Source organism: Ornithorhynchus anatinus, chromosome 2, assembly GCF_004115215.2.
Source record: "Ornithorhynchus anatinus isolate Pmale09 chromosome 2, mOrnAna1.pri.v4, whole genome shotgun sequence".
Classification (NCBI taxonomy): Eukaryota; Metazoa; Chordata; class Mammalia; order Monotremata; family Ornithorhynchidae; genus Ornithorhynchus; species Ornithorhynchus anatinus.
Window position 1 is genome coordinate 135370961 of NC_041729.1, and position 27614 is coordinate 135398574.

General features: G+C 55.1%; 1 protein-coding gene across 2 annotated transcripts in view; it reads left to right on the forward strand.

Moving 5' to 3' along the window:
• The window catches only part of CCDC138 (coiled-coil domain containing 138), a 76710-nt gene that overhangs the window by 12363 nt on the left and 36733 nt on the right, over positions 1-27614 (forward strand). For both annotated transcript variants that reach the window (XM_029057570.2, XM_029057571.2), the window contains exons 5-12: positions 3-190; positions 5166-5324; positions 10810-10929; positions 13255-13332; positions 13412-13519; positions 15529-15693; positions 20341-20457; positions 22208-22397. In XM_029057570.2, coding sequence (XP_028913403.1) covers positions 3-190; positions 5166-5324; positions 10810-10929; positions 13255-13332; positions 13412-13519; positions 15529-15693; positions 20341-20457; positions 22208-22397 — 1125 coding nt within the window. The remainder of the gene's footprint in view (positions 1-2; positions 191-5165; positions 5325-10809; positions 10930-13254; positions 13333-13411; positions 13520-15528; positions 15694-20340; positions 20458-22207; positions 22398-27614) is intronic.

Consider the following 27614-nt stretch of genomic DNA (forward strand, 5'->3'; position numbering starts at 1 on the left):
AGATGTCACCTTGCCGTCTAGTTTGGCTGCCGACCCAGTGACCTGTAGCGACGATGACGGCAACCCAGGCGAATCCCCACTGAAGCACGCCCGCCGGCCGGCCTCGAAAACAGCAAATAAGAGGAGCTCATTGCCGCCCTACGTCAGTGAGATTTATGATGAGTTACTGCTGATACATCAGAAGCTGCAGGTAGGAGCCGCCGTCCCAGTTGAAAGAGAATCCACGGCATCAAGTCTCCCTTCCTACCGTGGCGCCGGGCGTTCAAATTTGAACGGCTGGGGAAAGCGCGGGAAGGGGAGAACTCGAAAGGACTATGCCCTGGGCCTGTTTCGGGCAGAAGGAAGGAGGACGAAGGAAAAATCGCAGCTAAATAGTTGTCTTCTGGGTAATGATGATAATGTTGGTATTTGTTAAGCGCTTACTATGTGCAGAGCCCTGTTCTAAGGGCTGGGGGAGATACAGGGGAATCGGGTTGTCCCACGTGAGGCTCACGGTTAATCCCCATATTACAGATGAGGCCCGGAGAAGTGAAGTGACTCGCCCACAGTCACACAGCTGCCAAGTGGCAGAGCCTGGATTCGAGCCCATGACCTCCGACTCCCATGCCGCAGCTGGCCTAGTGGATGGAGCATGGATCTGGGAGTTAGAAGGTCCCGGGTTCCAATCCTGGCTCTACCACCTGTCGGTAGCTTGGACGAGTGACTTCACTTTTGTGTGCCTCGGTGACCTCGTCTGGCAAATGAGAATTAAGACCGCGAGCCCCCCGCCCGGGCACGTGAGCCCGATTTTCTTCTTTTCACCGCAGCGCTTAGTACAGTCCCTTGCATGTAGTAAGCACTTAACAGATGCCATAATAAGAACAGCTGTTATTATTAGTGGTATTAGTGTTAATGGTGAAAGCAACCCGTGAGTATGTGGGGATAGGAAGGAAAGCAAGCAGAGTCTATTTATTGCTATTGTCCTCCTCCGTCCGTCTCCCCCGATTAGACCGTAAGCCCGTCATAGGGCAGGGACCGTCTCTATCTGTTACCCATTTGTACCTTCCAAGCGCTTAGTACAGGGTTCTGCACATAGTAAGCGCTCAATAAATACTACTGAATGAGTAAATGGCATTGTGTTTCTGTAGGATCATCCAGCCTGTGTCTCAAACCGCTGTCAGTATTTGGTCTTGTTAAGCAGCGTGGCTCAGCGGAAGGAGCCCGGGCTTGGGAGTCAGAGGTCAGGGGTTCTAATCCCGGCTCCGCCGCTTGCCAGCTGTGTGGCTGTGGGCAAGTCACTTCACTTCTCTGGGCCTCAGTGACCTCATCTGGAAAACGGGGATTAAAAACCGTGAGCCCCACGTGGGACGACCAGATCACCTCGTATCCCCCCAGCGCTTAGAACAGTGCTTTGCACCTAGTAAGCGCTTAACAAATGCCACCATTGTTATTAGTATTATGGACTTTTTTTCTGCTCGAAGCTTTTATCCATTTAAGCAGCCCTAGTTAATCTGCTGACTGCTGCCGTGATTTCCGAATAGACGGTCCCTTTCCCTCATTATTTGAGTTTGCGCTTCATCGTGCCTTAAAAAACATTCCTCCTGTCCGTCCTTTGGGTCGTTGCCCCATGTTCGAGAGTCTTCTTTCTGCATGTGTCCCATCAACGGAACCCTTCATTCATTCAGCAGTATTTATTGAGCGCTTACTACGTGCAGAGCACTGTACTAAGCACTTGGCACGTACAAATCGGCAACAGATAGAGACGATCCCCGCCCGGTGACGGGCTCACGGTCTGATCGGGATGGCGTTTGTTAAGCGCTTATTATGTGCCAAGCCCCGTTCTAAATGCTGGGGGGGACACAAGGTGATCAGGTTGTCCCACGTGGGGCTCCCAGTCTTCATCTTCGAGATGAGGGAACTGAGATACAGAGAAGTGAAATGACTTGCCCGAAGTCACACAGCTGACACGTGGCGGAGCCGGGATTAGAGCCCACCGTGGCCTGGTGGAAATAATAATAATGTTGGTATCTGTTAAGCGCTTACTATGTGCCGAGCACCGTTCTAAGCGCTGGGGTAGACACGGGAATCGGGTCGTCCCACGTGAGGCTCACGGTCTTCATCCCCATTTTCCAGATGAGGGAACTGAGGCACAGAGAAGTTAAGTGACTCGCCCACGGTCACACAGCCGACAGGTGGCAGAGCTGGGATTCGAACTCATGAGCCCTGACTCCAAAGCCCGTGCTCTTTCCACTGAGCCACGCTGCTTCTGGAAAGAGCCCGGGGCTGCTGATCGGAGGACCGGGTTCCAATCTAGGCTCTGCCAATTGCTTGTTGTGGGACCTTGCAGCGTGGCTTTGTGGAAAGAGCCCGGGCTTGGGAGTCAGAGGTCATGGGTTCGAATCCCAGCTCTGCCCCTTGTCAGCTGTGTGACCGTGGGCGAGTCACTTCTCGGTGCCTCAGTTCCCTCATCTGGAAAATGGGGATGAAGACCGTGAGCCTCACGTGGGACGACCCGATGACCCTGTATCTCCCCCAGCGCTTAGAAGGGTGCTCTGCACATAGTAAGCGCCTAACAGATACCAACATTGTTATTATGAAGTCACCTAACTTCTCTGTGCCTCAGTTCTCCTGTTCTCCCTTCTACTCAAGTCTGTGCGCCCCAAGAGGGACAGGAACCGCGTCCAACCTAACTGACTTGTCTCCACCTCAGCGCTTAGAATGTGTTTTCCACGTAGTAAGCCCTTAACATATACCGTGTGAAAAGCGGCATTGTGTAGCAAAGGGCAGGGCTCAACAAATCTCTCATAATATCCCGACTGGATTATCGTGGCAACCTTCTCTCTCTGATGTCCCTTCCTCCCGTCTCTCCCCGCTCCAGTCTATTCTTCATTCCGCGCTGCCCGGCTCATCTTCCTGCAGAAACACTCCGGGCGTGTCACTCCCCTCCTGTTTTAATGAGACGTTCATCCCCTCGATTCTCTTTATCGCCACTGTTCTCGTCCGCCCGTCTCCCCCGATCAGACCGTAAACCCGTCGAAGGGCAGGGACCGTCTCTATCTGTTACCCATTTGTCCATTCCAAGCGCTTAGTACGGCGCCCCCCCATAGTAAGCGCTCAATAAATACTGTCGAATGAATGGATGAGATACCGACTCGGTCCATTCGTTAAATGAAATGGCCGCTCTCAGATTCTTTCTGCCCCTTGCTTGTTCTCTCTTGGTCTGTTCGGCGGCTTCTCCCTGACTTCCGCTGCTTCAGTTTGCCAGTTAGATAGGATTGGTGACAGCCGGATCAACCTCCGTCTCTCGGGAATTGCAACAGTGGATTTGTTGGAGTCGGCGCGTCGGGGAGTGCGGCGTGGCTCAGTGGAAAGAGCCCGGGCTCGGGAGTCAGAGGTCGTGGGTTCTAATCCCGGCTCCGCCGCGTGTCTGCTGCGTCACCTTGGGCTTAACTTCTCTGTGGCTCATCTGTAAAAATGGGGATTAAAATGAGCCCCACATGGGACAGCCTGATTCCCCTGTGTCCGCCCCAGCGCTTAGAACGGTGCTCTGTACGTAGTAAGCGCTTAGCACATGCCATAAGCAGCGTGGCTCAGTGGAAAGAGCCCGGGCTTTGGAGTCGGAGGTCGTGGGTTCGAATCCCAGCCCGGCCACTTGTCGGCTGGGTGACCGTGGGCGAGTCACTTCACTTCTCTGGGCCTCAGTGACCTCATCTGGAAAATGGGCATCAAGACGGTGAGCCCCACGTGGGACAACCTGACTCCCCCGGGTCTACCCCGGCGCTTAGAACGGTGCTCCGCGCATAGCGAGCGCTTAACCAACACCAACGTTCTTACTATAAACAAGTACCGTGATCATTCAGCATTTGTATTGAGCGCTTACTGTGTGGCGAGTGAGGACGTGGGGGAGCTGGGTACAGCGGAGTTGGCGGACACGTGAAAATGCATCGTGGATGAGTACGTAGGTGCTGCCGGGGGTCGAGGGTGGGGTGAGTGAAGGGTTCAGATCCAAGTGCTCAGGTGAAGCGGCAGGGACGGACGGAGTAGAAGAAACGAGGGCTTCTTCCGGGGCAGACCCCTTGCAAACGGGGTGACTTTCATGAGGCTCTGAGGGTAAGGAGGGTAGCGTTTATTCGTGTGGATGTCCGTCTTCCCCCCCCCCTCAGACTGTGAGCTCGTCGCAGACAGGGAACGTCACTCTTTCTGGTTGCATTGCACCCAAGCGCTCAGTACAGGGCTCTGCACCCGGTGAGCGCCTGATAAATACGATAGAATGAATGAATGAATACCACAGACCCCCCCGGGCGGCGAGCTCGTCGTGGGCAGGGAATATGTCTAATAGTGACGGCATTTGCCAAGCGCTTACTACGTGCAAAGCACCGTTCCGAGCGCTGGGGAGGATGCAGGGTTGTCCCACGTAGGGCCCGCGGTCTTCATCGGTGATGGGGTAACCGAGGCCCAGAGAAAGTGAAGTGACCCGCCCCAAGTCCCACAGCTGCCAAGTGGCAGAGCCGGGTTTTGACTCCCGAGCCACGCAGCTCCTCTCCCAAGCGCTTAGTACAGGTCCCCGCCCACAGTAGGCGCTCAGTAAGTATCACTGGCGGTGATGATTGCGGTCTGTCGGATATGAAGCGGGAGGCAGGATGAGGGAAATGATGATGATGTTGGTATTTGTTAAGCGCTTACTGTGGGCAGAGCACCGTTCGAAGCGCTGGGGGAGATACAGGGTCATCAGGTGGTCCCCCGTGAGGCTCACAGTTGATCCCCGTTTTCCAGATGAGGGAACTGAGGCCCAGAGAAGGGAAGTGACTCGCCCGCAGTCCCACAGCTGACGAGTGGCAGAGCCGGGAGTCGAACCCATGACCTCTGACTCCGAAGCCCGGGCTCTTTCCACCGAGCCACGCTGCTTCCAAGGGGAAAGGGGTCGGCCGAACCCTGCGCAGGTTGCGGGCGTTATTAGCCGGTAGCCGGATTATCCCGGGGCCTCCTTGTTGGCCGTCTTGACTCGCCATTTTATCGTTCAGTGTGACGGCTTGGTGACGTAGTCGAAAGCGGTCAAGGAGCTAGAGGTGACCCGGGCTATCTTTGCCCGTCGTCCATACCGAAGAACGTATTTATCGAAGCCAACATTTTGACCGTAATTTGTATCTTTTTTTTTTCCCCCCCCAACGTTGTCTTTTTAAATGTAGCACGAAACAGCAGCCCAGCAAGAGTATGCCCTCCAACTGCGAGAGAAAGAAGAATTTTTAATAAATAAAGAAGAGATGCTCCTTCAACATGAAGCCGCCCTGACCAAGATCCGAGATGTTGAAGAAGAAATTCACGCTAAATTTCAAATTTTGAAGGAGGTATCTGAACATGTCGATTTTGAGCTTTGGTTTAAGTTGCTTTCTCCTTATGGTCCATTTCCCAACTTTTGCTTGGGCTGTATTTCGCCAACCGACCTTTCTAAAAAAATGTTTGCTGTACAGATAATGATAATGTTGGTATTCGTTAAGCGCCTGCTATGTGCGGAGCACTGTCCTAAGCGCTGGGGGAGACACGGGGGAATCAGGTGGTCCCGCGTGGGGCTCACGGTCTACACCCCCATTTTCCAGATGAGGTAACGGAGACACAGAGAAGTGAAGCGACTCGCCGCGGTCACCCAGCTGCCAAGTGGCGGAGCCGGGATTCGAACCCACGACCGTAGTCCGGGCTCTTCCCAGTGAGCCGCGCTGCTTCTGAAGATAATCTTCAGGAAATACGGAATACGCAAAACATTTTCATCTAGGGGGAGCACAGTTTCAGACTAGTAGCTTGGGCTAGGGCCAAGGGGAATTGTATATGTTGCATTTCCTTTCGGTGTGAGATATCTACGGACACTTAGTCTCAGTTCTGTCGGCACCAAAGGCAACACTGAAGAGAAACTGGAAAGCTTCAAAAGACTGAAGTAGCGGACTAAGGCAGCGTGGCCTCCTGGCAAGAGCACGGGCCTAGAAGTCAGAGGACGTGGGTTCTAATCCCGGCTCCCCCCCGCTTGTCAGCTGTGACCTTGGCCGAGTCACTTCACTTCTCTGTGCCTCAGTCACCTCAGCTGTAAAAGGGAGATGAAGACTGTGAGCCCCACGCGGGACAACCCGATCACCTTCTATCTCCCCCGGCGCTCAGAGCGGTGCTCGGCACATAGCGAGCGCTCAATAAATACCGCCGCCGTAGACCGGAAGCCCGTCGGAGGGCAGGGACCGTCTCTATCTGTGGCCGACTTGTTCATTCCAAGCGCTTAGTACAGTGCTCTGCACATGGGAAGCGCTCAGTCAATACTATTGAACGAATGAATGGTATTCCAGTACTCCATCTGGCAGTGATCCACGATGATTTTGATTGTACATCCTCCACAGGTCCTGGAAAGAGATTTATCGGTATAGTAAGACCGTCCTCTTCTGTCGCGGGCCTGAGAAACTCAAGTGTGACGTGGACCCGTGAGGCTTTTAAAAGATCCACGTGTTTTCCCAAGATATTTTCAGACGCCTTTGTACCTCCTCCTTTCTCGACGTAAAAAGAAAATGCTATGAGAGCACCACTGCCGTGCCCCACAGAGATATCGTAGAAAAGAATAAAAAGGGATAATTGCTGCTTGGAAACCCCTTTTTCATTTGCCTCCAGTACTCTGTCAGGGATCTACCCTCTGAGTGACCTAGCGGACAGAGCACGGGCCCGGGCGTCGGAAGGACCTGGGTTCTGATCCCGGCTCCGCCGCTTGTCCGCCTGTGACCTCGGGCGAGTCGCTCGACTTCTCTGGGCCTCGGTTTCCTCGTCTGTAAAATGGAGATTAAGACCGTGAGCCCCAAGGGGGACGGCGACTGGGATGGTCTCGTAGCTGGCGCGGCGCTTAGAACGGTGCCTGGCGTATGGTAAGCGCTTAACGGCTCCCGCCGTAGCGAGGTTTCAGGCACCCTCGCCCTGTGGTAGGCGAACCCCCAGATTGCTTGTCAAGCGTCATGCTATTCGATAGTATTTATTGAGCGCTTACTATGTGCAGAGCACTGTACTAAGCGCTTGGAATGAGCACGCCGGCAACAGAACGTTAGATTAGCCCGGACACGTGAGCCCAATGTAGGATAATGCGCTGCCTTGCCCGTGACCCCAGCAGAGTTGCCGAAAGCGACTGGTTTTGGGAGGTCTGGGCCGAGGAGTCTTCCCTCACTACTGCTTCGCTTCGGAGGAGATGTGTGACCTAAGGAATCCGACTTTCCGAATAATAGTAATAATAATAAAAACTGCGGCATTGGTGAAGTGCTCACCACATCCCGACCCTTCCACTTGGCAGCCGTGTGACTGTGGGCAAGTCACTTCACTCTCTGGGCCTCAGCGACCTCATCTGTCAAGTGGGGAGGAGGACCGTGAGCCTCACGTGGGACAGCCTGACGACCCTGTATCTCCCCCAGCGCTTAGAGCAGCGCTCTGCACCCGGTAAGCCCAGCTCCCCACACCGTTATCATTCCTACGTGTCACGAGCCGGGGTGGCTCCGAGCAAATCCGGTTGGACGCCGTCCCCGTCCCCCACGGGGCTCACGGCCTCAGACCTGGTTTTACGGACGAAGTAGCTGAGGCCCGGCGGAGTGACCTGCCCGCGGTCGCACGGCAGACAGGTGGCAGAGGCGGAATCAGAACCCGGGACCTGCCTCGGAGGCCCGGGCGCTATCCGCTAAGCGACGCCGCTTCTAAGCCACGGGCAGCGAAAGGGAGTGGAATCAATAAGGCCTCCTGGGTGCAGAGCGCTAGACCGGGCATCTGGGAAAGAGGTCAAGCAAGTAAGACCCGATCTCTGCCCTCGAGGACTTTGCGGGCGGGTGAGGGAAACGTGAGAGAGAAATCCAGAAGTATGACATCGAGAGTAAGAAAATAGGGGGGAGGCGCAAACGGAGTCGAGAAACGGATCAGCGGATGAATGCCGAGGGGGTTGGGGAGATGACACCGCCAGGAAGGTCACTTCTAAGGGAATGCCGGCTGTAGTCGGGGAAGTCGCTCTGTGGAACAACTTTGGAGAGAATAATAATGATAACGTGGGCGTTCGTTAAGCGCTTACTGTGTGCAAAGTACCGTTCTAAGCGTTGGGGGGATACAAGGTGATGGGGTTGTCCCGCGTGGGGCTCACGGTCTTCACCCCCATTTGGCAGATGAGGCAACCGAGGCCCGGAGGAGTGCAGCGACTCGCCCAAAGTCACACAGCTGACGCGCGGCGGAGCCGGGATCCGAACCCACCATCCCTGACTCCCTAGCCCGGGCTCTTTCCACCGAGCCACGGGCAGCGTGGCCTAGAGAAGCAACGTGGCTCGGTGGAAAGAGCCCGGGCTTGGGAGTCAGAGGTCGTGGGTTCGAATCCCGGCTCCGCCGCTCGCCAGCCGGGTGACTGTGGGCGAGTCGCTTCGCTTCTCTGGGCCTCGGTTCCCTCATCTGGAAAGTGGGGATGAAAACTGTGAGCCCCACGTGGGACAACCCGATCACCCTGTACCGCCCCAGCGCTTAGAACAGTGCTTGGGCCATAGTAAGCGCTCAAATACCACCATTATTATTATTATTATTGTAATTAGTGGATAGAGCGCAGGCTGGGAGTCCGAGGACCCGGGCTCTAATTCTGGCTCTGATTCAGCCCGTGTCTGCTTTGTGACCGCTTCGCTTCTCGGCGTGTGCCTCGGTCGCCTCATCTGTAACATGTGGATTAAGACCTTGAGCCCCACGGGGGACTGTCTCCAACCTGGTCAGCTGCATCTCCCCCCCCCCCCCCCCCCGCCCCCCGGCGTTTAGTACAGTGCCCGCTTCCTAGTAAACGCTCAACGGACACCGTTAAAAAAGGAAAAAGAGAGAAAATAATCTGACCGGACCCAGTCCTTGGGTCCGCGCGGGGCTCGCAGTCCTAGTAGGGGGGATGGTTTCTCTTTCACAGCTGGGGAGACCGAGAAGTCGTGCGACTTGCCCAAGGCCACACAGCGGGCGGATGGCAGAGTTGGGATCAGACCCCGGGCCCGGCCGACTCCCGGGCCCGGCTCTTTCCGCCGGGCAGTGGGGATGGATTGAAGGAGGAAGAGCGAAGAGCCGGAGATGATGGGGAGGTTAGCTTGGGAGGAGCGAAGAGCGTGAGCCGAGGTCTAATGGGGGAAGAGGGCCGACAGATCCGAGGTTCCAGCTGATAGGAGGGGATCCGTTAGGAGCCGTCGGAGCGGTGAAAGCAGCCAGGCGGGAATCCCGACCTTCCGGCCTAAACTCTGGTCACCCTTGCTGGTCTCAGCTCGTACATCAGTCGACTTCCAACACGTAAATAAGCCCCAGGAAGAGAAACGCCGTTCTCGTTCGCCGTTGGTGGCCGACGAGGTCGTACAGCTCGATGGACCTTTTGTTTGTTTGTTTAATCCCAGAATAATAACGTTGGTATCTGTTAGGCGCTCACTACGTGCAGAGCACCGTTCTAAGCGCTGGGGTAGACACGGGGGAATCGGGTCGTCCCACGTGGGGCTCGCGGTCTTCATCCCCATTTTACAGATGAGGGAACTGAGGCCCAGTGAAGCGACTCGCCCACGGTCACCCAGCTGCCAGGTGGCGGAGCCGGGAGTCGAACCCACGACCTCCGACTCCGAAGCCCGGGCTCTTCCCACTGAGCCGCGCTGCGTCAGCCGGGGCGTTTTTCGTTTGGCGTCCCGTAACGGCGGCGGAGGAAGCGATGGCAAAATGCCTGCAGTGGACTGTGTCGGACGGGCTTCCGTGAAGATGAGGCGCGGCTTGGCCCGGTGGAAAGAGCCCGGGCCCGGGAGTCAGAGGCCCTGGGTCCTAATCCCGGCTCTGCCACGTGTCCCCCGTGTGACCTTCGGCAGGTCACTTGACCTCTCTGTGCCCGAGTTGCCCCGTCTGTAAAATGGGGATTCAATCCTACTCCCCCCTCCTTAGGCTCCGTGTGGGAGAGAGACCGCGTCCAAACCGACGAGCCTGTATTTACCCCAGTGCTTAGAACAGAGGTCGGCACATAATAATAATAACGTTGGTACTTGTTACGCGCTTACCGTGTGCAGAGCACCGTTCTGAGCGCTGGGGGAGATACGGGGCGATCAGGTCGTCCCACGTGGGGCTCACGGTTTTAATCCCCGTTTTCCAGATGGGGTAACTGAGGCACCGAGAAGTCAAGTGACCTGCCCGCAGTCGCACGGCTGACAAGTGGCATATTCATTCATTCATTCATTCAATAGCATTTATTGAGCGCTCACTGTGGGCAGAGCACTGTACTAAGCGCTTGGAATGGAGAAATCGGCCACCGATAGAGTCGGCCCCCGCCCGCCGACGGGCTCACGGTCCGATCGGGGGAGACGGGCAGACGAGGACGATGGCGATGAATAGGGTCGAGGGGAAGGACGTCTCATAAAAACAATGGCAAATAAATAGAATCCGGGGGATGTACGTCTCATTAAACAAAATAAACAGGGTGATGAGGATACATACGGGTAAGTATATATATATCTTACATGGTAAGGGACAAGTAGTATTATTATCATCATTCTCCTGTACTGAAGCGGCTTTGTCGACGCATTTCAGCCGCTTTCTAGAAAGAGTGGAAGTACCGAATTAGCTGTGTGAGCTCAGACCTTCTGGGGGTAGAGTTCATTCATTGGGTTGTGTTCATGTTTTCCATTTTAGGGGATTAGCTGAGATAATGATTCTCGCCAGAGGGGTTTCTAAATTACAACCTTCAGATATTGAATGTTTACCGTGGTGTGGTCACTTAATTAGAATGAGCGGGAAGTCGTTTTGGGGGTAGGCTTCTTGAACTTGCCGCCTTAAATAATTTTTCGAGCTTATTTTTTTCTCCAGGAACACAGTGCAGATGTTAAACACTTGTCGGAAGCCCTGAAGGAGAAGATTAAGGAAAATAAAAGGCTCAAATCATCTTTTGACACCTTGAAAGAAATGAACGATTCCTTGAAAAAACAGGCAAGCTGTGTTTTTCTACCTACTGGTGTAGTACAACAGATTCTAGCTCGTTCTGGCACCTTTGCTACCGCAGTTCTTGGTAGTTTCAGCGGAGGCGATCGGATGATCACGAACAAAAACGTCCTGAAACGCTCGCCGTTGTTTTGGTAGCCAGCTCGGGCGCCAGGCACGGAAAGGTGCCGCGAATTGCAGACGGGATTCAGTGGGATTCCGCCACCGGGATCGATCTTCTCGTAACTGGAAGGGAATCCCCGCGATAAAAGGCGGTTAGGAGGAGGAGGAGCTGGGCAGACGTGAATCCAGGCCCTCGCCAGAGTGCCGAAGCAGCACGGCGCCGTGGCTAGAGCCCGGGCCTGGGAGTCAGAAGGTCACGGGTTCTAATCCCGGCTCCGTCGCGTGTCTGCTGTGTGACCGTGGGCAGCGCGGCTCGGTGGAAAGAGCTTTGGAGTCAGAGGTCGTGAGTTCGACTCCCGGCTCGGCCGCCGGGCAGCCGCGTGACCGTGGGCGAGTCGCTTCGCTTCTCTGGGCCTCAGTTCCCTCATCTGGAAAATGGGGACGAAGACCGTGAGCCCCACGTGGGGCAACCTGATTCCCCTGTGTCCACCCCAGCGCTTAGAACAGTGCTCTGCACAGAGTAAGCGCTTAACAAATGCCAACATTATTATATTTACTGAGCGCTTACTCTGTGCAGAGCACCGTCCTAAGCATTTAGAAAAGTACGATAGAGTGGGGTTGGTAGACACGAACTCTGCCCTCAAGGAGCTTTTACGGTCAAGAGGACCAGATTCTAACGTCTGACATTCAGTGACGGGTGTAAACATTTCAGAGGACAGGTAACCTCTTGAAAAGAATCTCATCTTTGCCCCGAGGCTGCATTTTTCAGATTAATAATAATAATAATAATAATGTTGGTATCTGTTAAGCGCTTACTATGTGCAGAGCACCGTTCTAATAGCTGGGGGAGACACGTGGGAATCAGGTCGTCCCACGTGGGGCTCACGGTCTTCATCCCCATTTTCCAGATGAGGTAACTTGGGCACAGAGAAGTGAAGTGACTCGCCCACGGTCACACCGCTGACAAGCGGCCGAGCCGGGATTCGAACCCATGGCCTCTGACTCCAGAGCCCGGGCTCTTTCCACCGAGCCAGGTACTCTTGGGTTCATTAGTGCCGACAAGGGGATACGACGTGAGGAATGAAAACTGACCGTCCTTTTGGAAGGCTGTAGAGCCCAAAGCGTTAAGCTTTAAATAAAGGACATGAAACGGATAGGCGTGAAACAAACAAAAGGCATTAAACAATTGATGGAACAATTTAGATTCCACCTAGTAGTGCAGTCTTAGTATATCTGCTTAATAGAATGTGACTGTTTTATCGTCGTATTGTACTCTGCCCAGCACATAGAGAAGCGGCGGGGCTCAGTGGAAAGAGTCCGGGCTTGGGAGGCAGAGGTCGTGAGTTCAAATCCCGGCTCCGCCGCTTGCCAGCCGTGTGACTTTGGGCAAGTCACCTCACTTCTCTGTGCCTCAGTTACCTCATCTGTGAAAAGGGGACTAAAACTGTGAGCCCCACGTGGGACAACCTGATCACCTCGTATCCCCCGAGCGCCTAGAACGGCGCTTTGCCCGTAGTAAGCGCTTAGCAGATGCCACCATTATTATTATCGTTACTCTGCCCACAGAAAGCGCTCGGTAAATACGATGGACCGGCAGAGCGTACGGTACGGGAGTTGTGTTCCCTGCCCGCAAATGTACAGTCCTCTGTGCTGCGCGATAATGATAGTTATGGTATTAAGCATCTGCTGCGTGCAAGGCACTGTACTAGACACTGGGCTGGATACAAGGTGATTGGGTTGGACACCGTTCCTGTCCCCCATGGGGCTCACAGTCTCAATCCCCACTTCACAGAGGAGGTAACCGAGGCCCAGAGAGGGGAAGTGACTTGCCCGAGGTCACGCAGCAGACGGGTGGCAGAGCCGGGATCAGAACCCACGACCTTCTGATTCCCAGGCCCGGGCCGTAGCCACCGCGCCACGCCGCTTCACGGGGTCCCGCTGCCCCGCCCGCCTCCCATGCCGCCTTAGGAAGCCCGGGCCCCGTGCGGACGTCCGTCCCTGTTATCGCTCCCTCACCCCGGGGGTGTCCGGCCCAGAGTCGCCGCCGAGACCGGACCGAGGCTCGTGCGGAACTCCGTCTCGGAAGACTCCGTCGAGCCTCCGTCGGGCGGCCTGAGTCGGCCGGCGGGTTTTGAAGGAGGACCTCCGTGGACGTGGAAACCGTGGCCCGTGGAAGCCTTGGTCATGTCGAACCTTTCCCTCCCTCTTTAGCTTAACGACGCAAGTGGAGAGAACAAGAAACTGGAAGTTCAGGCCAAAAGAGTTCAAGCAAGATTAGAAAACTTACAGGTAGGACCTGAAGCGTGTCTGTCTCGGCGGTGACTTTCAGATAGAAGGTCGGGTCTTTCACGGATGTGTACCGTTGCAGAGGAAGTATGAGTTTTTGACCGTCCAGAAGTCAAAAGATGTTTCTCGGGCAGTCGCCGCAATGAAACCGGGGAAGCAAGAGAAAGCGCCCGCTTCAAGAACTTGCAAGGTATGACGTGAGTAAAAATCTCCTAAGCAGGGACAGAGACCGCTTAGAGAAGCCGTTTGTTCTCGGGGCTGTTTTCACGATCCGTCAGGATCTCCCTAGGAAGAATGAACCCGAAGGGAAAACTAGAACTTGAGCCAAGGAGATCGAAGTGGGATTGCTTCTGACCGAGAGACTTAGAAGGGAGAGGGTTTTTTTTTTTTTTTTAAATGGTATCTAGATCCTTGCTGTGTCCCTCGAGACTGCGAGCTCGTCATGGGCGGTGAAGGTGTCTGCCGGCCCTCCCGAGCGCTTAGTCAGTGGTCTGCACGCAGTAAGTAATAAAATATGACCCATTGCCAAGCGGCGTACCAAGCGCCGGAGGAAGTACGAGTTCATTATGGTGGAAGTTCTTCCCCTTCTTGTCCAGGGACTGCCCAGACCCCAGAAATCCTTTCTAAATTAATTCAGTTATATTTATTAAGCACTTACCCTTCTTGTCCGGGGACTGCCCAGACCCCAGAAATCCTTTCTAAATTAACTCAGTTGTATTTATTAAGCACTTACTGTATGCAGATCATTGGACTAAGCCCTTGGGAGCGGAAAATAGCACAATAAACCGACACGTTCCCTGCCCACAGTGAGCTTACAGTCCTAGAAGGGGGTGGGGTCGGGGGAAGAGCCGGGGGAGCAGGGCAGGGCAGAAGGGAGTGGGAGACGAGGAAGAGACCTCTTGAGGTGACGCGCCTTCCGTAAGGCTCCAAAGCAGGGGAGAGTCATTGTCGGATTTGAGGAGGGCGGGCGTTCCAGGCCGGAGGCAGGACGCGGAGGGAGGGTCGGTTGCGAGATAGGCGAGATGGAGACCCAGTGAGAAGGTGAGCACCAGAGGAGCGAAGTGTGCAGGCCGGGTCGTACAAGGAGAGAAGCGAGGTGAGACAGGAGGGGGCAAGGCGGTGGAGAGCTCTAAGGCCAATGGTGAGGAGTCTTTGTTCGAAACTGTCATCGGCAGAATTTAGACAAATTAGTAAGGGTCCGTTTAGTCGAGGAAGAGACGGAAGACTCCGAGGGGACGGGGTCAGAGAACAGGACGGTAGGAAAGTGGCGAGCGGCCCGTTGGCCCCGGTGGGGTACGGGTGACCGCAGCGCCCCGATCCCGGGCCGCCCCGCCAGCTTTATTGGTACGGCGAAACCCCCCGCCGGCACAGGGCGCCCAATCGGGGCTAGGCGCACGTCGTAACAATAAGCAGTCAGTAAGCACTTTCGTGATCCCGTCACACCCGACCGGCCCGCGCGAGAGTGGCGTGCCAAGTTCGAAGTGGCGCGTGGCGGAGGAGTTTCGCGTGGCGTGGCCGTTTCGCGGTCCACGCGGCCCGGGCAACGGCGCAGGCATTTTACGGTTCACGCGGTGCAGGTCCCGTGACCTGGGGTTGAGGCCGGCCTCGCCGTCGCCATTTTGAGGCGATCCGCAACGATGCGGAGGCGGCTGGGCAACCGCTGGAGTTTTTTGAGGAGCGGGCTGACGGGTCCTGAATGTTTCCGTAGAAGAATGATCCGGGCAGCAGAGTGAAGTATGGACCGGAATGGGGAGAGACGGGAGGCTGGGAGGTCAGCGGGGAGGCCGATGCAGTAATCCGGGCAAGATGGGACCCGGGATTGTATCTCTTATGCCCCTGGGACACACAGTTTACCAGAAGTCCCCCGATATTGTTTCATCCCCTTTTCTTGAGCGCGCTTCCACTGGACTCACTCCTTCCCGAGATACGATTCCGCCGACTCTCCCCGTAGGGTTTCCAAGCGGTATTTCTTTCGGCGGCCAGTTTTATAATATACCGTCTTCTGGGTTCCCTCACGAGGTGGGCTGACGGGGCGGTGTATCGGTCGGAGCTGGCTAAGCTCCCCAAGAACGTCTTATAGAAAGGTGTCGCGGGGGGTGGACCCGCACCCGTGATGTAACGTCTGCGGTTAATCCCGAAGGCGTTGGAAGAGAGTAGAGTGCCGTTGGGTTTTTAAGACTGAATTTCTGGCTGTTGTAGGTACCACTTAATACCCAAGTTTATGAGCTTTTAGCAGCTCTTATGGACTGGATCGCCGATCATCAGCTCAGCAGACTCAGGCAAGAAGAAATGAAAGGAGACAGCCAGAAGCATCTGTGCATGCTTTCCTCCCACAAAAACTATATCCAGGAGAAGTGTGCCAAGGTAATTTCGAAGCTCTTCGGTTAATGCGGGGATAATGGTTTTCAAAATCGAAAAAAACTGGCCGTTGCTTACATCTGCGTACGCGCGCGCAGACGTATATACCGCAGCGTATCTTCGTTACGGTACGTGTTACGCGATTACCGTGTACCAGCTACTTTGCTGTGCTCTGGGGTAGATACAAGCTAATCGGGTTGGACACGGCCCCTGTCCCGCAGAGGGCTCTCGGTCTTCATTCTTCACCGTACAGGTGAGATAACTGAGGCCCAGAGGAGTGAAGTGACTCGTCCGAGGTCGCGCAGCAGGCGGAGCTGGAAGTAGAACCCGGGTCCTCTGACTTCCAGGCCCGCGCTCCAGCTTCTCAAATGAAATCGCATTCTTCAGCATCATCTTGGAAGCGTGTGGGGGTTCTCAGTTCCCGATTATTCTCAAGAGTTTAGAATAGTCGGTCTGAGGTCCAGAATTTCGTTCTATCCCTCTCCACTAGGTCCTTCCAAACACGCTTTAGTCACCCCGGGCAGTCGTCTCTGCTCTGCTTCCCTTCCCCCGACTTGAAGGCAAAATTAAATATATACTTGGCTAGAAGGAGTTCATCACGTATATTGGAGCGTAAGGCAATAGCTTCACTTAGCGCATATCCTCATGTATGCCATCCCGCGGGCCGCACAGCGAGAGGGAAATTCTTCCCTTTCTTGCCCCGGAAGAGACCATCGGTCAGTCGATCGTATTTATCGAGCGCCTGCTCTGTGCAGAGCACCTTGCTAAGCCCCTGTGAGAGTAGACTGTAACGGAAACGTTGCGTGCCCGCAACGAGCTGACGGTCTAAAGGGGGAGACGGACGCCGATATGAATAAATAAAGTACAGATGTGGACGAAAGTGCTGCGGGGCTGGGGAGGGGGAGATGAATAGAGGGAGCAAGTCAGGACGACGCAGAAGGGAGGCGAAGGAAAGGAAAAGGTGACTCAGGGAAGGCCCCGTGGAGGAAATGCGCCTTCAGTAAGGCTTTGAAGAGGGGAGAGTAGATCAAACCACAGTGACGCTTTCTAAACGTAGAAAGCTGCCCTCCCTGACTGTTGGACTTCGAGTGACCAAGTTCTGAGAAATTCCGAGACACCGTTTCATCCTCCTTTCTTGGCGCTGCTCCGGTAGTTAAGTAGCAATTTAATTGGAGCGTGGCTTAATCGCTCTGTGGCAGTTAAGGGTTTAACTTGGTGGTTCGGGGCAAATTGATTGTGGTCATGGGCAACCTTCATTAGTAGTGAATGTGACCTTAGAGCTTCACCCGGTTGGATAATTGCCTCCCCTGGCATTTTGCTGGCCGAGACCCGTTGGGTGGCCTTTCCAATGAAAAGATCCCGGGCGTCCGTAACCAGCCAAACCGAGTGGTGCGTTAAATAATAACAGTGACGATCACGGTGTTCGTCGAGCACTTGCCGTGTGCCGGGTAACGTTCTAAGCGGTGGACTTAGACCCAATCCACGTCCCACATGGGGCTCGCAGTCCGACCCAGCGTGGTGTAGTGGCAAGAGCCCGGGCTCGGGAGTCAGAGGTCGGGGGTTCTAAAGCCGACTCGGCCGCTCGTCAGCCGCGTGACTTTGGGCGAGTCGCTTCACTTCTCTGGGCCTCCGTTACCTCATCGTGAAAATGGGGATCAAGACTGTGAGCGCCGAATGGGACAACCCGATAACCACGTATCTGTCCCAGTGCTTGGCACGTATTAGATCCGTAACGAATGCCATCGTCATCATTTATTCTGATTATTATTATCCCCGTTTTATAGATGAAAAGCCCAGCTATATATACGCGGCTAGGAGGGCCTGTTACCCCATCTTTATTCTGATGATTATTATCCCCATTTTACAGATGAGGTAACAGGCCCTCCTAGCCGCGTATATACAGCTGGGCTTTTCACCTTCCTGCCTAGTGTCTTTGCCGTCTTGCTACTTGCGACGCTGCGTGCGTTTGGCTGCGTTTGTATGTCTTTTCTTGGGCCCTCGTATGTCGTCGTATCTCCCCTGATTGTGCGTTATGTCCGTGAGACTCATGGTTGGCCTAACCCCGCCCCGAATTCATCCGTCTCCCCCTGCAAAATGACCAGCGGGCATCCCTAGCCCAGGCCTCTCAGCGGTTTCAGGGGCTTTTAGACTCCGGCTCTCTCCTCCTTCCTCTCTCCCTGTACCACGAATCATCCGGGCCCCGGCTGCTGAGGAATCGGGAAAGGTGGCCCAGTAGGGATTCGCAGCCTCTGATCTTTGACTGGTCACTCAGCTGAGGGCTCGGACCAGCAGCCTCACGTCGACCCCTCCCGGGAAGGAGCGAGGATGGAGGTGTGCGACTCGGAGCCGGCCGCCGGCCCCGTCTGCTCCGCGCCACGTCTCCGGGAGAGGCTCGGCAGTTAACTGGAGGAGGGCTGTCGGCGGGATCTCGATTTTACCAGAGGCGCGTCATCCGCAGAACGTTCCCTAATCCCCGGCTCCCGGCACGCCCCGCGGATCGGGCCCCGGGCCTTCCTCTCCACCGGGCGGCTGGGCGAATCCGCCGCCGTGGCCGCCGCCTTCCCGTCGAGGCTTCCGGCTTTGCGCACGGTGAGCGCTGGGTCAAGCCGACGGCAGGAATGGGGGGCCTCGGGCATCCTCTCCTGCCTCCCCGGGATCGTGCGGGTGATCTTCCGGGTCACCGAGGATCCCGCGGCCCGGCCCGCCTCTCCCCACCCCGGCGGGACAGGGGACAGCAGCCGCGTCCCGGGGCCGCCTCGGGAAGACCGCGGCGGTCGGCGCGGCCCGTGGCCGTGACTGGCCTGAGCCGCGAGGAGCCTGAAATCCGGCTCCCCGCCACGGTGAACCTACTGAGCTCCGTTTTTATGTCGTCTTAACGTTGCGTTTAATCCTTCGTGGCTGTCGTCAGACCCCTCTCCGTTTCATTTTCAATCCGCGTGCTCCCGAAGGGGCAGTCGCTGCGTCCCGTGTGTTCCGTCCCGTGTGTTCTCTGCCAGGGTCTTGATAAACACTTAACAGGGACTGTACTACTCTCCCTCTAAGACTAAAGGCTTCATAAAAACAGTATTTATGAATGAAATCGGGTTCCCCATTCTGCATTTCCCTGCTTTTTCGTGTATTTGCTGCTTTTCCTGGGGTCCCAACATACTTTTTAGTGAACGGTTCTGCCACAGTTCAGCTCTAGCGGAATCAGAGTTCGAGGGATTCGTCCCGGCCCTGCCACTTGGCAGCTGTGTGACCGTGGGCAAGTCACTTCACTTCTCTGAGCCTCAGTTCCCTCACCTGTAAAATGGGGATGAAGACTGTGAGCCTCACGTGGGACGACCTGATGACCCTGTCTCTCCCCCCAGCGCTTAGAACAGCGCTCTGCACAGAGTAAGCGCTTAATAAATCCCAACATTATTATCCGAAGGTAGTCTGTTTATTCGAAATAGGGCGCAGTGATGAATTGGAGAGGCGTATTTGGTAGCAGGCGGTTATCCCCGGTTGCTGCTCTTTTGAGAAAGAGCTCATATCTGTATATCACGTATATGAGCAGCGTGGCACAGTGGGTAGAGCGTGGGCCGAAGGTCACAGGTTCTAATCCCCACCCCGCCACTTGTCAGCTGTGTGACTTTGGGCAAATCGCTTCACTTCTCTGTGCCTCAGTTCCCTCGTCTGTAAAACGGGGATGAAGACTACGAGCCCCTCGTGGGACAACCCGATCACCTTGTGTCTGCCCCGGCGCTTAAAACACTGCTTGGCACAAAGTAAGCGCTTAACAAATACCATTATCATTATGATTATTATTGATCCACTTGTGTGCCGGGTGACCCGAGGCCAGTCACTTGACTCCACCGCGCCTCAGTTATTTCATCTGTAGAATGGGGATCGAGGCCGTGAGCCTCACGTGGGACGGGGACCGTGTCTAACCTGATCGGCTCGTACCCACCCCAGCGCTTAGTACGGTGCCTGGCACACATTAAGAATTTAACAAATGCCGTAATAGTAATAATAAAGAAAGTCTCAATTCCGTCCTATGATACGATATAATTATTAGAGAAGCAGCGTGGCTCAGTGGAAAGAGCCCGGGCTTGCGAGTCAGCGGTCATGGGTTCGAGTCCCGGCTCTGGCACCTGTCAGCTGTGGGACTGTGGGCGAGTCACTTCACTTCTCTGCGCCTCAGTTCCCTCATCTGGAAAATGGGGATTAAAACCGTGAGCCCCACGGGGGGGCAACCCGCTTTCCCTGTGTCTCCCCCAGCGCTTAGAACGGCGCTCGGCACATAGCAAGCGCTTAACGGATACCGACATGATCGTCGTGGGATGGAACTGAGTCTTTGGGATGTCTCGTGGATGAATTTGAAGCTTCATCCGTGAGCCTTTCAAATAAATTCCTGATGTCACGTGTTTGCCCCCCTTTTAAAGCAGAGCTTCTTAAGGAATTCTGCGGTTCCTTAAATATCAACTTTTCCGTTGGGCCCGTTCAGTTAGCGGGTCCGTCTCTTTCACCTATCCTTTCGGCGTGCGTTTCGGAAATAGAAAGCTGGTGTCCTGGGCGTCCTTTGGGCTGGAAGTATTTGCAGAAAAAAGTTGCGTGATCTTCCAGTTTCGCGCGTTTTGGTTTTTTCCGGGTTTCTGGCTTTCACGGTTTTTTTCTGGTTTTTATTTTTAGCTGTTGCCAGTAATTGCAGAACAGCTGCAGTGGATGCCGTTCGTGAACCCCGAACTGCACGAACCGCTTGTGAAGTTTATCTACTGGGCTATGAGGCAGTTAGATAGTGGGACACAGGTAAGAAATGCCGTTCCAACTTCCACAGCCGCATCTCGGTCCTTGCGATTTGCTTCTCGGGGTTGGCCGGTGCCGGCCTTCGGTACTGGAAGCCGCGTGGCGTAGCGGGTAGAGCGCGGGGCTGGGAGTAATAATAACGTCGGTATCTGTTAAGCGCTTACTACGTGCCGAGCACCGTTCCGAGCGCTGGGGTAGACGCAGGGGAATCGGGTCGTCCCACGTGGGGCTCACGGTCTTCATCCCCATTTTCCAGATGAGGTAAGTGAGGCACAGAGAAGCGAAGCGACTCGCCCACGGTCACAGGGCTGACAAGTGGCAGAGCCGGGGTTTGAACTCACGACCTCTGACTCCAAAGCCCGTGCTCTTTCCACCGAGCCACTCTGCTTCTCCAAGTGCTTTGGGAGTAGAGTGCTTTGCGCACAGTAAGCACGCAATAAATACGACCGAGGGAATGAATTCCCCCCCCAGGATGCCCTGCTCCGGAGCTCGTCCGTGTGGAGCGAGCGGCGTGGCTCAGTGGAAGGAGCCCGGGGCTCGGGAGGCAGAGGCCATGGGTTCGAATCCCGGCTCGGCCACTCGTCAGCTGTGTGACTGGGCAAGTAGCTTCTCTGGGCCTCAGTTCCCTCATCTGTAAAATGGGGGTGAAGACCGTGAGCCCCACGTGGGACACCCCGATGACCCCGTATCTCCCCCCGGCGCCTAGAACCGTGCCCTGCACATAGTAAGCGCTTAACAAACGCCAACATTATGACATTATTATTAACCCGCAGAGAGAGCCGTTCGTCCGTTCAGTCGGTCGGATTGCTTAAGCGCTTACTGTGTGCAAAGCACTGTACTGTGCGCTTGATCGTTCTCCCCCTCCCCTCCAAGCCCAGCCCGAGGGCCCGCAGACCACAGTGCAGCGTAATGCGTCATTAGGAGCAGCGTGGCTCGGTGGGAGGGGCCCGGGCTTGGGAGTCGGAGGTCATGGGTTCAAATCCCGGCTCCGCCACCTGTCAGCTGCGTGCCTTTGAGCAAGTCACTGACTTCTCTGGGCTTCACTTACCCCATCTGTAAAATGGGGATTAGGACCGTGAGCCCCCCGTGGGACAGCCTGAGCACCTTGTATCTCCCCGGCGCTTAGAACAGGGCTTGGCACATAGTAAGCGCTTAACGGATGCCATCGTTATTTCTGCATTCATTCAATAGTATTTATTGAGCGCTTACTACGCGCAGAGCAGCACCGTACTAAGCGCTTGGAAGGTACAAATGGGCAACAGAGACAGTCCCTGCCCTTTGACGGGCTCACGGTCGGTCTCATCGGGGGAGCCGGACGGACGAGGCCGACGGCGGTGGATAGAATCGAGGGGATGAACGTCTCATTAAGACAGTGGCAAATAAATAGAATTAAGGCGGTGTACATTTCGTTGACAAAATAAATAGGGTAATGATTATAATTAGAAGCAGCGTGGCTCAGTGGGAAGAGCTCGGGCCCGGGAGTCAGAGGTCAAGGGTTCTCATCCCGGCTCCGCCGCGCGGCAGCTGTGTGACCTCGGGCAAGTCCTTTCACTTCTGTGCCTCGGTTCCCTCATCTGGAAAGCGGGGATTAAGACCGCGAGCCCCGCGAGGGACAGCCTGATCACCTCGTACCGTACTGAGGCCTTGGGAGAGAGCTCCCTGACAAGGAACGGACCCGTTCCCTGCCCACGGACAGCTTTTCCCCCTCTCCCGGCCCCTCTCCCGTCTGCTAAATAATCCATTTCTCCAACAGCACACGACTGTGACCTCTACTCTGAGGAGACTGGGCGAAGACCTGTTCAAAGGGGTAATAACGAAGGGAGCCCCCAGTCCCGCAGAGCCTCTGGCAGGGGGTAAACCGAGGACGGCGGCTTTTTTTAAGAGCTCCAGTCTACCTCTGAGATTTCTCTCCACCTTAATCGTCCTCAAAACAGTCACTCGAGGTAAGGTCTCAGAGCGGAGGTAATTCGGGGGACGGGATCGGCAAAACCCACCCGGGGCTTTAATAATTGGAAGAAGGTTTTGGGTCATTTCGTAGATAGTAGTAATAATGTTGGTATCTGTGAAGCGCTCCCTGTGTGCGGAGCACCGTTCTAAGAGCGCTGGGGGAGATGCAGGGTGATCGGGTTGTCCCACGTGAGGCTCACGGTGAATCCCCATCTTCCAGATGAGGGAACCGAGGCCCAGAGAAGTGAAGTGACTCCCCCCCCCCCCCCCCCCCCCCCCGGTCGCCCGGCTGCCGGGCGGCAGAGCCGGGAGTCGAACCCACGACCTCGGACTCCCAAGCCCGGGCTCTTTCCACTGAGCCGCTCAGTAGGGCTACGGAGTACCGTTTTGGCCGTCGGTCTCAAGCTGCAGTGAAGGGTGAAGTGACCGTATGACGGCCCGATGACGTTTCACCGCTCTCCAGTCTCGCCGCTCTCTTCTCCCACTCCGCCCCTGCACGTTTTCCTGCTCCTTGTGACTGCGGATCTAGCCGTCTCCAACTCCACCCGCTTCCTCCGGCGGGCAACCCGCTACCCCTCCAGCTGCCCCCTCCTTCCTTCGGAGCTCTCCTAAAACCCACCTCCCCCAAGAGGCTGCCCCCAGCCCGTCTCCACCCCACTCAATCCGCCGTATTTATTCAGCGCTTCCTATGTGCAGAGCAACGTAGCCCCGCGCCTGGGATACGGCGTCCGCCCGCCCCGACCGTACGGCCTAGACGGGGAGGGAGGCGTTCGTATAAATAGCGTTCACGTCGTCCCGTCGGCCGCCCGTAGCACCGGTGTGCGGATAGGTCCAGTCCATGTGTTTATGTGGGAAGAGCCCGGGCTCCGGAGTCAGAGGTCATGGGTTCGACTCCCGGCTCTGCCACTTGGCCGCTGGGTGACTGTGGGCGAGTCACTTCACTGGGCCTCAGCGACCTCCTCTGTAAAATGGGGATTAACCGTGAGCCTCACGTGGGACGACCTGATTGCCCTGGATCCACCCCAGCGCTCAGAACAGCGCTCCGCACGTAGTGAGCGCTTCACGGACACCAACGTTGCTATTAGGTTTTATTGTGCAGCTGTGATTTTTTTTTTTTTTTTTTTTTTTTGCTTCTGCTGCCCGAGTACAATTTCTGGCAGCTTGTTTTCCCGAGAAGCCGCGTGGCTCGGTGGAGAGAGCCCGGGCTTGGGAGTCAGAGGCCGTGGGTTCCGATCCCGGCTCCACCTGTCCGCTGTGTGACCCTGGGCGAGTCGCTTCGCTTCTCTGGGCCTCAGTTCCCTCATCTGGAAAATGGGGATTAAGGCTGTGAGCCTCACGTGGGACAGCCTGACGACCTTGTCTCTACACCAGCGCTTAGAACGGTGTGAGTGCTTAACAGATACCATCGTTATCATTATTAATATTATTATTATTATTATTTCCCCATTGGGTGTCAACTCCTTGAGGTCGGGAAATGAGTCTTTTAATGGTCCGTGCGGTTCCGGATATCGGGTGAGGTGCTCCGCGTATGGGAGCTCAGTAAATATCGGGGATAATCGATGCTGGTTTTGCAGGGAGACTGTTGTGGGCAGGGAATGTGTTATTTATACATTGTCGTATCGTACTCTACCAAGCGCTTAGTACAGTGCATGCTTAATAAACGCGATTGACATATTTTGAATCTAAAGACTGTCTTTTTTTTTTGAGTGGGATGTTTTGGCAGTTCGCTGGATCAGCACTAGGATAATACGCTGCGTGTGAAACTGACGTTAGTAGCTAGGAGAAACGAGGCTTTCCATCTGCCCGTTTCCCGACTGGTTGCTAAATAATAATAATAATGTTGGTATTGGTTAAGCGCTTACTATTCATTCATTCATTCGATAGTCTTTATTGAGCGCTTACTGTGGGCAGAGCACTGTACTAAGCACCTGGAATGTACAGATATGGGCAGAGCACGATTCTAAGCGCTGGGGTAGATACAGGGTGATCAGGTTGTCCCACGTGAGGCTCACGGTCTTCATCCCCGTTCGACAGATGAGGGAACTGAGGCCCAGAGAAGTGAAGCGACTCGCCCACGGTCACACAGCTGCCAAGCGGCAGAGCCGGGAGTCGAACCCGTGACCTCCGCCTCCCGGGCCCTGGCTCTTTCCACTGAGCCGCGCTGCTTCTCTTACCATAACGATAATGATAAAAATACGGAGTTGGGAGACGTGATCCTTGCACACGAAGAATTTACAGGCTACGGGGGGAGGCAGACAGACACTGAACGAAAAGTTACAGATAGGGGAAATCAGAGAGCGGCAGGATATTTTCAGAAGTGTGGTGGGGCTGGGGTGAAAATCAGAATTCAAGGAGATTCAGAGGGGAGAGTGGGTGGGGGAACGTGTGGGCCCAGGCAAAGAGAAACTCTCATTGCCCTGTCGCGAGCAGCAACAGGCGTCACGGAGCCGTGTTCGCAAGGCCACAGGATGACACTTGAAAATCAATCCATTGATGGTATTTTATTGCACGCTCATTATCTGATTATGCTTATTATTAGAGAAGCAGCCTGGCGCAATGGAAAGAGCCCAGGCTTGGGAGTCAGAGGCAATGGGTTCGAATGCCGACTCTGCCACTTGACAGCTGTGTGACCGCGGGCGAGTCGCTTCACTTCTCTGGGCCTCAGTTCCCTCATCTGGAAAATGGGGATTAAGTGAGAGCCTCACGAGGGACGACCTGATGACCCTGCATCTCCCCCAGTGCTTAGAACAGTGTTCTGCACATAGTAAGCGCTTGACAAATACCGGCATTGTTATTATGATAAGGGGTTCGAATTCCGACTCTGCCACTTGGCAGCTGTGTGACCGTGGGCGAGTCGCTTCACGTCTCTGGGCCTCAGTTCCCTCATCTGTCAAACGGGGATGAAGACCGCGAGCCGCACGTGGGCCAACCTGATGACCCTGTAGCCCAGCGCGTAGAACAGTGCTCTGCACGTAGTAAGCGCTTAACAGATAGCAACATTGCTATTATTATTACGTGCAGAGCGCCGTACTAAGCGCTTAGGAGAGTACGATGCAGCGGAGTTAGCGGACGCTCAGCCCGTTTATTGTATCCGACGACAAGTGCCAGTGAAACCGGATTTGAAATCCTCACGAAATGTAATTCCCAATGGGAGATTGCGGGTGCTGGTTTTGTCATTTTTTCAAAACCAGAAGAGACTCTTGAAGAAATGATTTTTTTTTTTTTTTCTTTTTAAAATCCGATTCACCGCTTTGGAAAACGACCCTACGCCGGAGAGTATCGTTGACTTCTTATTGTCATCGTGGCGGGTCGCTTCGCGTTCGACAGCCGATTGTGTCAAGTGCCCGAAATACCGTAGATGGCACCGTCTATTAAACCTTTGCTCCGGAAAGTGGAGGCGTTCGTGATTTACGTTTCTCTCCGCTGTCCATTTTACTGCCGAAGCGCCTCGTGCCCGGAAGAGGGATCGTGTTGGAATAGATTTTCATTCGTTCATTCATTCAGCGGTATTCATCGAGCGCTTACAAGGTGCAGAGCACCGTACTAAGCGCTTGGAACGGACAAACCGGTAACAGAGAGAGACGGTCCCCGCCCTTCGCCGGGCACACGGTCTAATCGGGGGGAGACGGACGGACGAGAACGATGGCGATGAATAGAGTCGCGGGGAAGAACGTCTCGTTAAAACAATGGCAAATAAATAGAACAGCTCCGATATTCGAGAATGTGTGAAAGAGCCCCTGCTGACACTTTGATTTGGGTTCTCTCGAGCAAATAATCAAGCATGATAATAATAATGATGGCATTTGTTGAGCGCTTACCGTGTGCAAAGCGCTCTTCTAAGCCCTGGGGTCGATGCAGGGTCATCAGGTTGTCCCACGTGAGGCTCACAGTCTTCATCCCCATTTTATAGATGAGGTCACTGAGGCCCAGAGAAAGTGCGGTGACTCGCCCAAGGTCACACAGCTGACAAGCGGCAGAGCAGAGCAGCAGCGGAGAAGCCGCGTGGCTCGGTGGAAAGAGCCCGGGCTCGGGAGTCAGAGGTCATGAGTTCGAATCCCGGCTCTGCCGCTTGTCAGCTGGGGGACTGTGGGCGAGTCGCTTCATTTCTCCGGGCCTCAGTTCCCCCATCTGTAAAACGGGGATTAACTGTGAGCCTCACGTGGGACGACCCGATGACCCCGTAGCTCCCCCAGCGCTTAGAACGGTGCTCGGCACAGAGTAAGCGTTTAACGAATACCAGCATTAGTATTATTATTAGAGCCGGGATCAAGTATTGCTACGTTTTCCTCTGGCCAGATTTCACCGAAAACATTGGAAAGGCGACAAGGAGGGCCGTCTGGCGGTTTTTGCCCACCCGAAGATTGAGCGTCTGAGGGATTTCGTTTTGTTTTATGGTGTTTGTTAAGCGTTTATTGGGGGTCGAGCTCTGTTTTAAGGGCTCGGGTAGATACAGGCTTATCAGGTTGGACCCAGTCCCTGTCCCACGTGGGGCTCACAGTCTGAGTAGGAGGAGAAAAGGGATCGAGTCCCTATTTTACAATTGAGGAAACCGAGGCCCAGGCAAGTGTAGCGTCTTGCCCAGGATCACCCGGCAGACAGGTGGCGGGTCTGGCCTAGTGGATAGAGCACAGGCCTGGGAGCCAGAAGGTCATGGGTTCTAATCCCGGCTCTGCCACCTGTCTGTTGCGTGGCCTTGGGTGAGCCGCTCGACTTCTCTGGGCCGCGGTTACCTCGTCTGTAAAATGGGGAGTTCAGATCGTGAGCCTTATGCGGGACGGGGACCGTGTCCCACCCGTTTTGCTTGCATCCACCCCGGCGCTTAGTACGGTGCCCTTATTAATAATAAGAATTATTATTATCTGGGATTAGAACCCAGGTCCCCCGACTCCCAGGCCTGAGCTCTTTCATTCATTCATGCGTTCGGTAGTATTTATTGAGCACTTCCTAGGTGCAGAGCACCGTACCGGAGCGCTCGGAATGGACAATTCGGGAGCGGAAAGAGACGGTCCCCGCCCTCTGACGGGCTCACGGTCTAATCGGGGGAGACGGACGGACGAGAACGATGGCAGTAATTGGAAGCAAGGCCCCGCTGCCGTCGATATTCGCTCTGCCTTTGAAGTAGTTTCCGACGGGTCAGTGTCTCCGGCGGATTGCCGAGAAGGCGGGAAGCGTTCCGAGGCCGGTGACTCGCCCCGCGTGCCGGACCGGGTCGA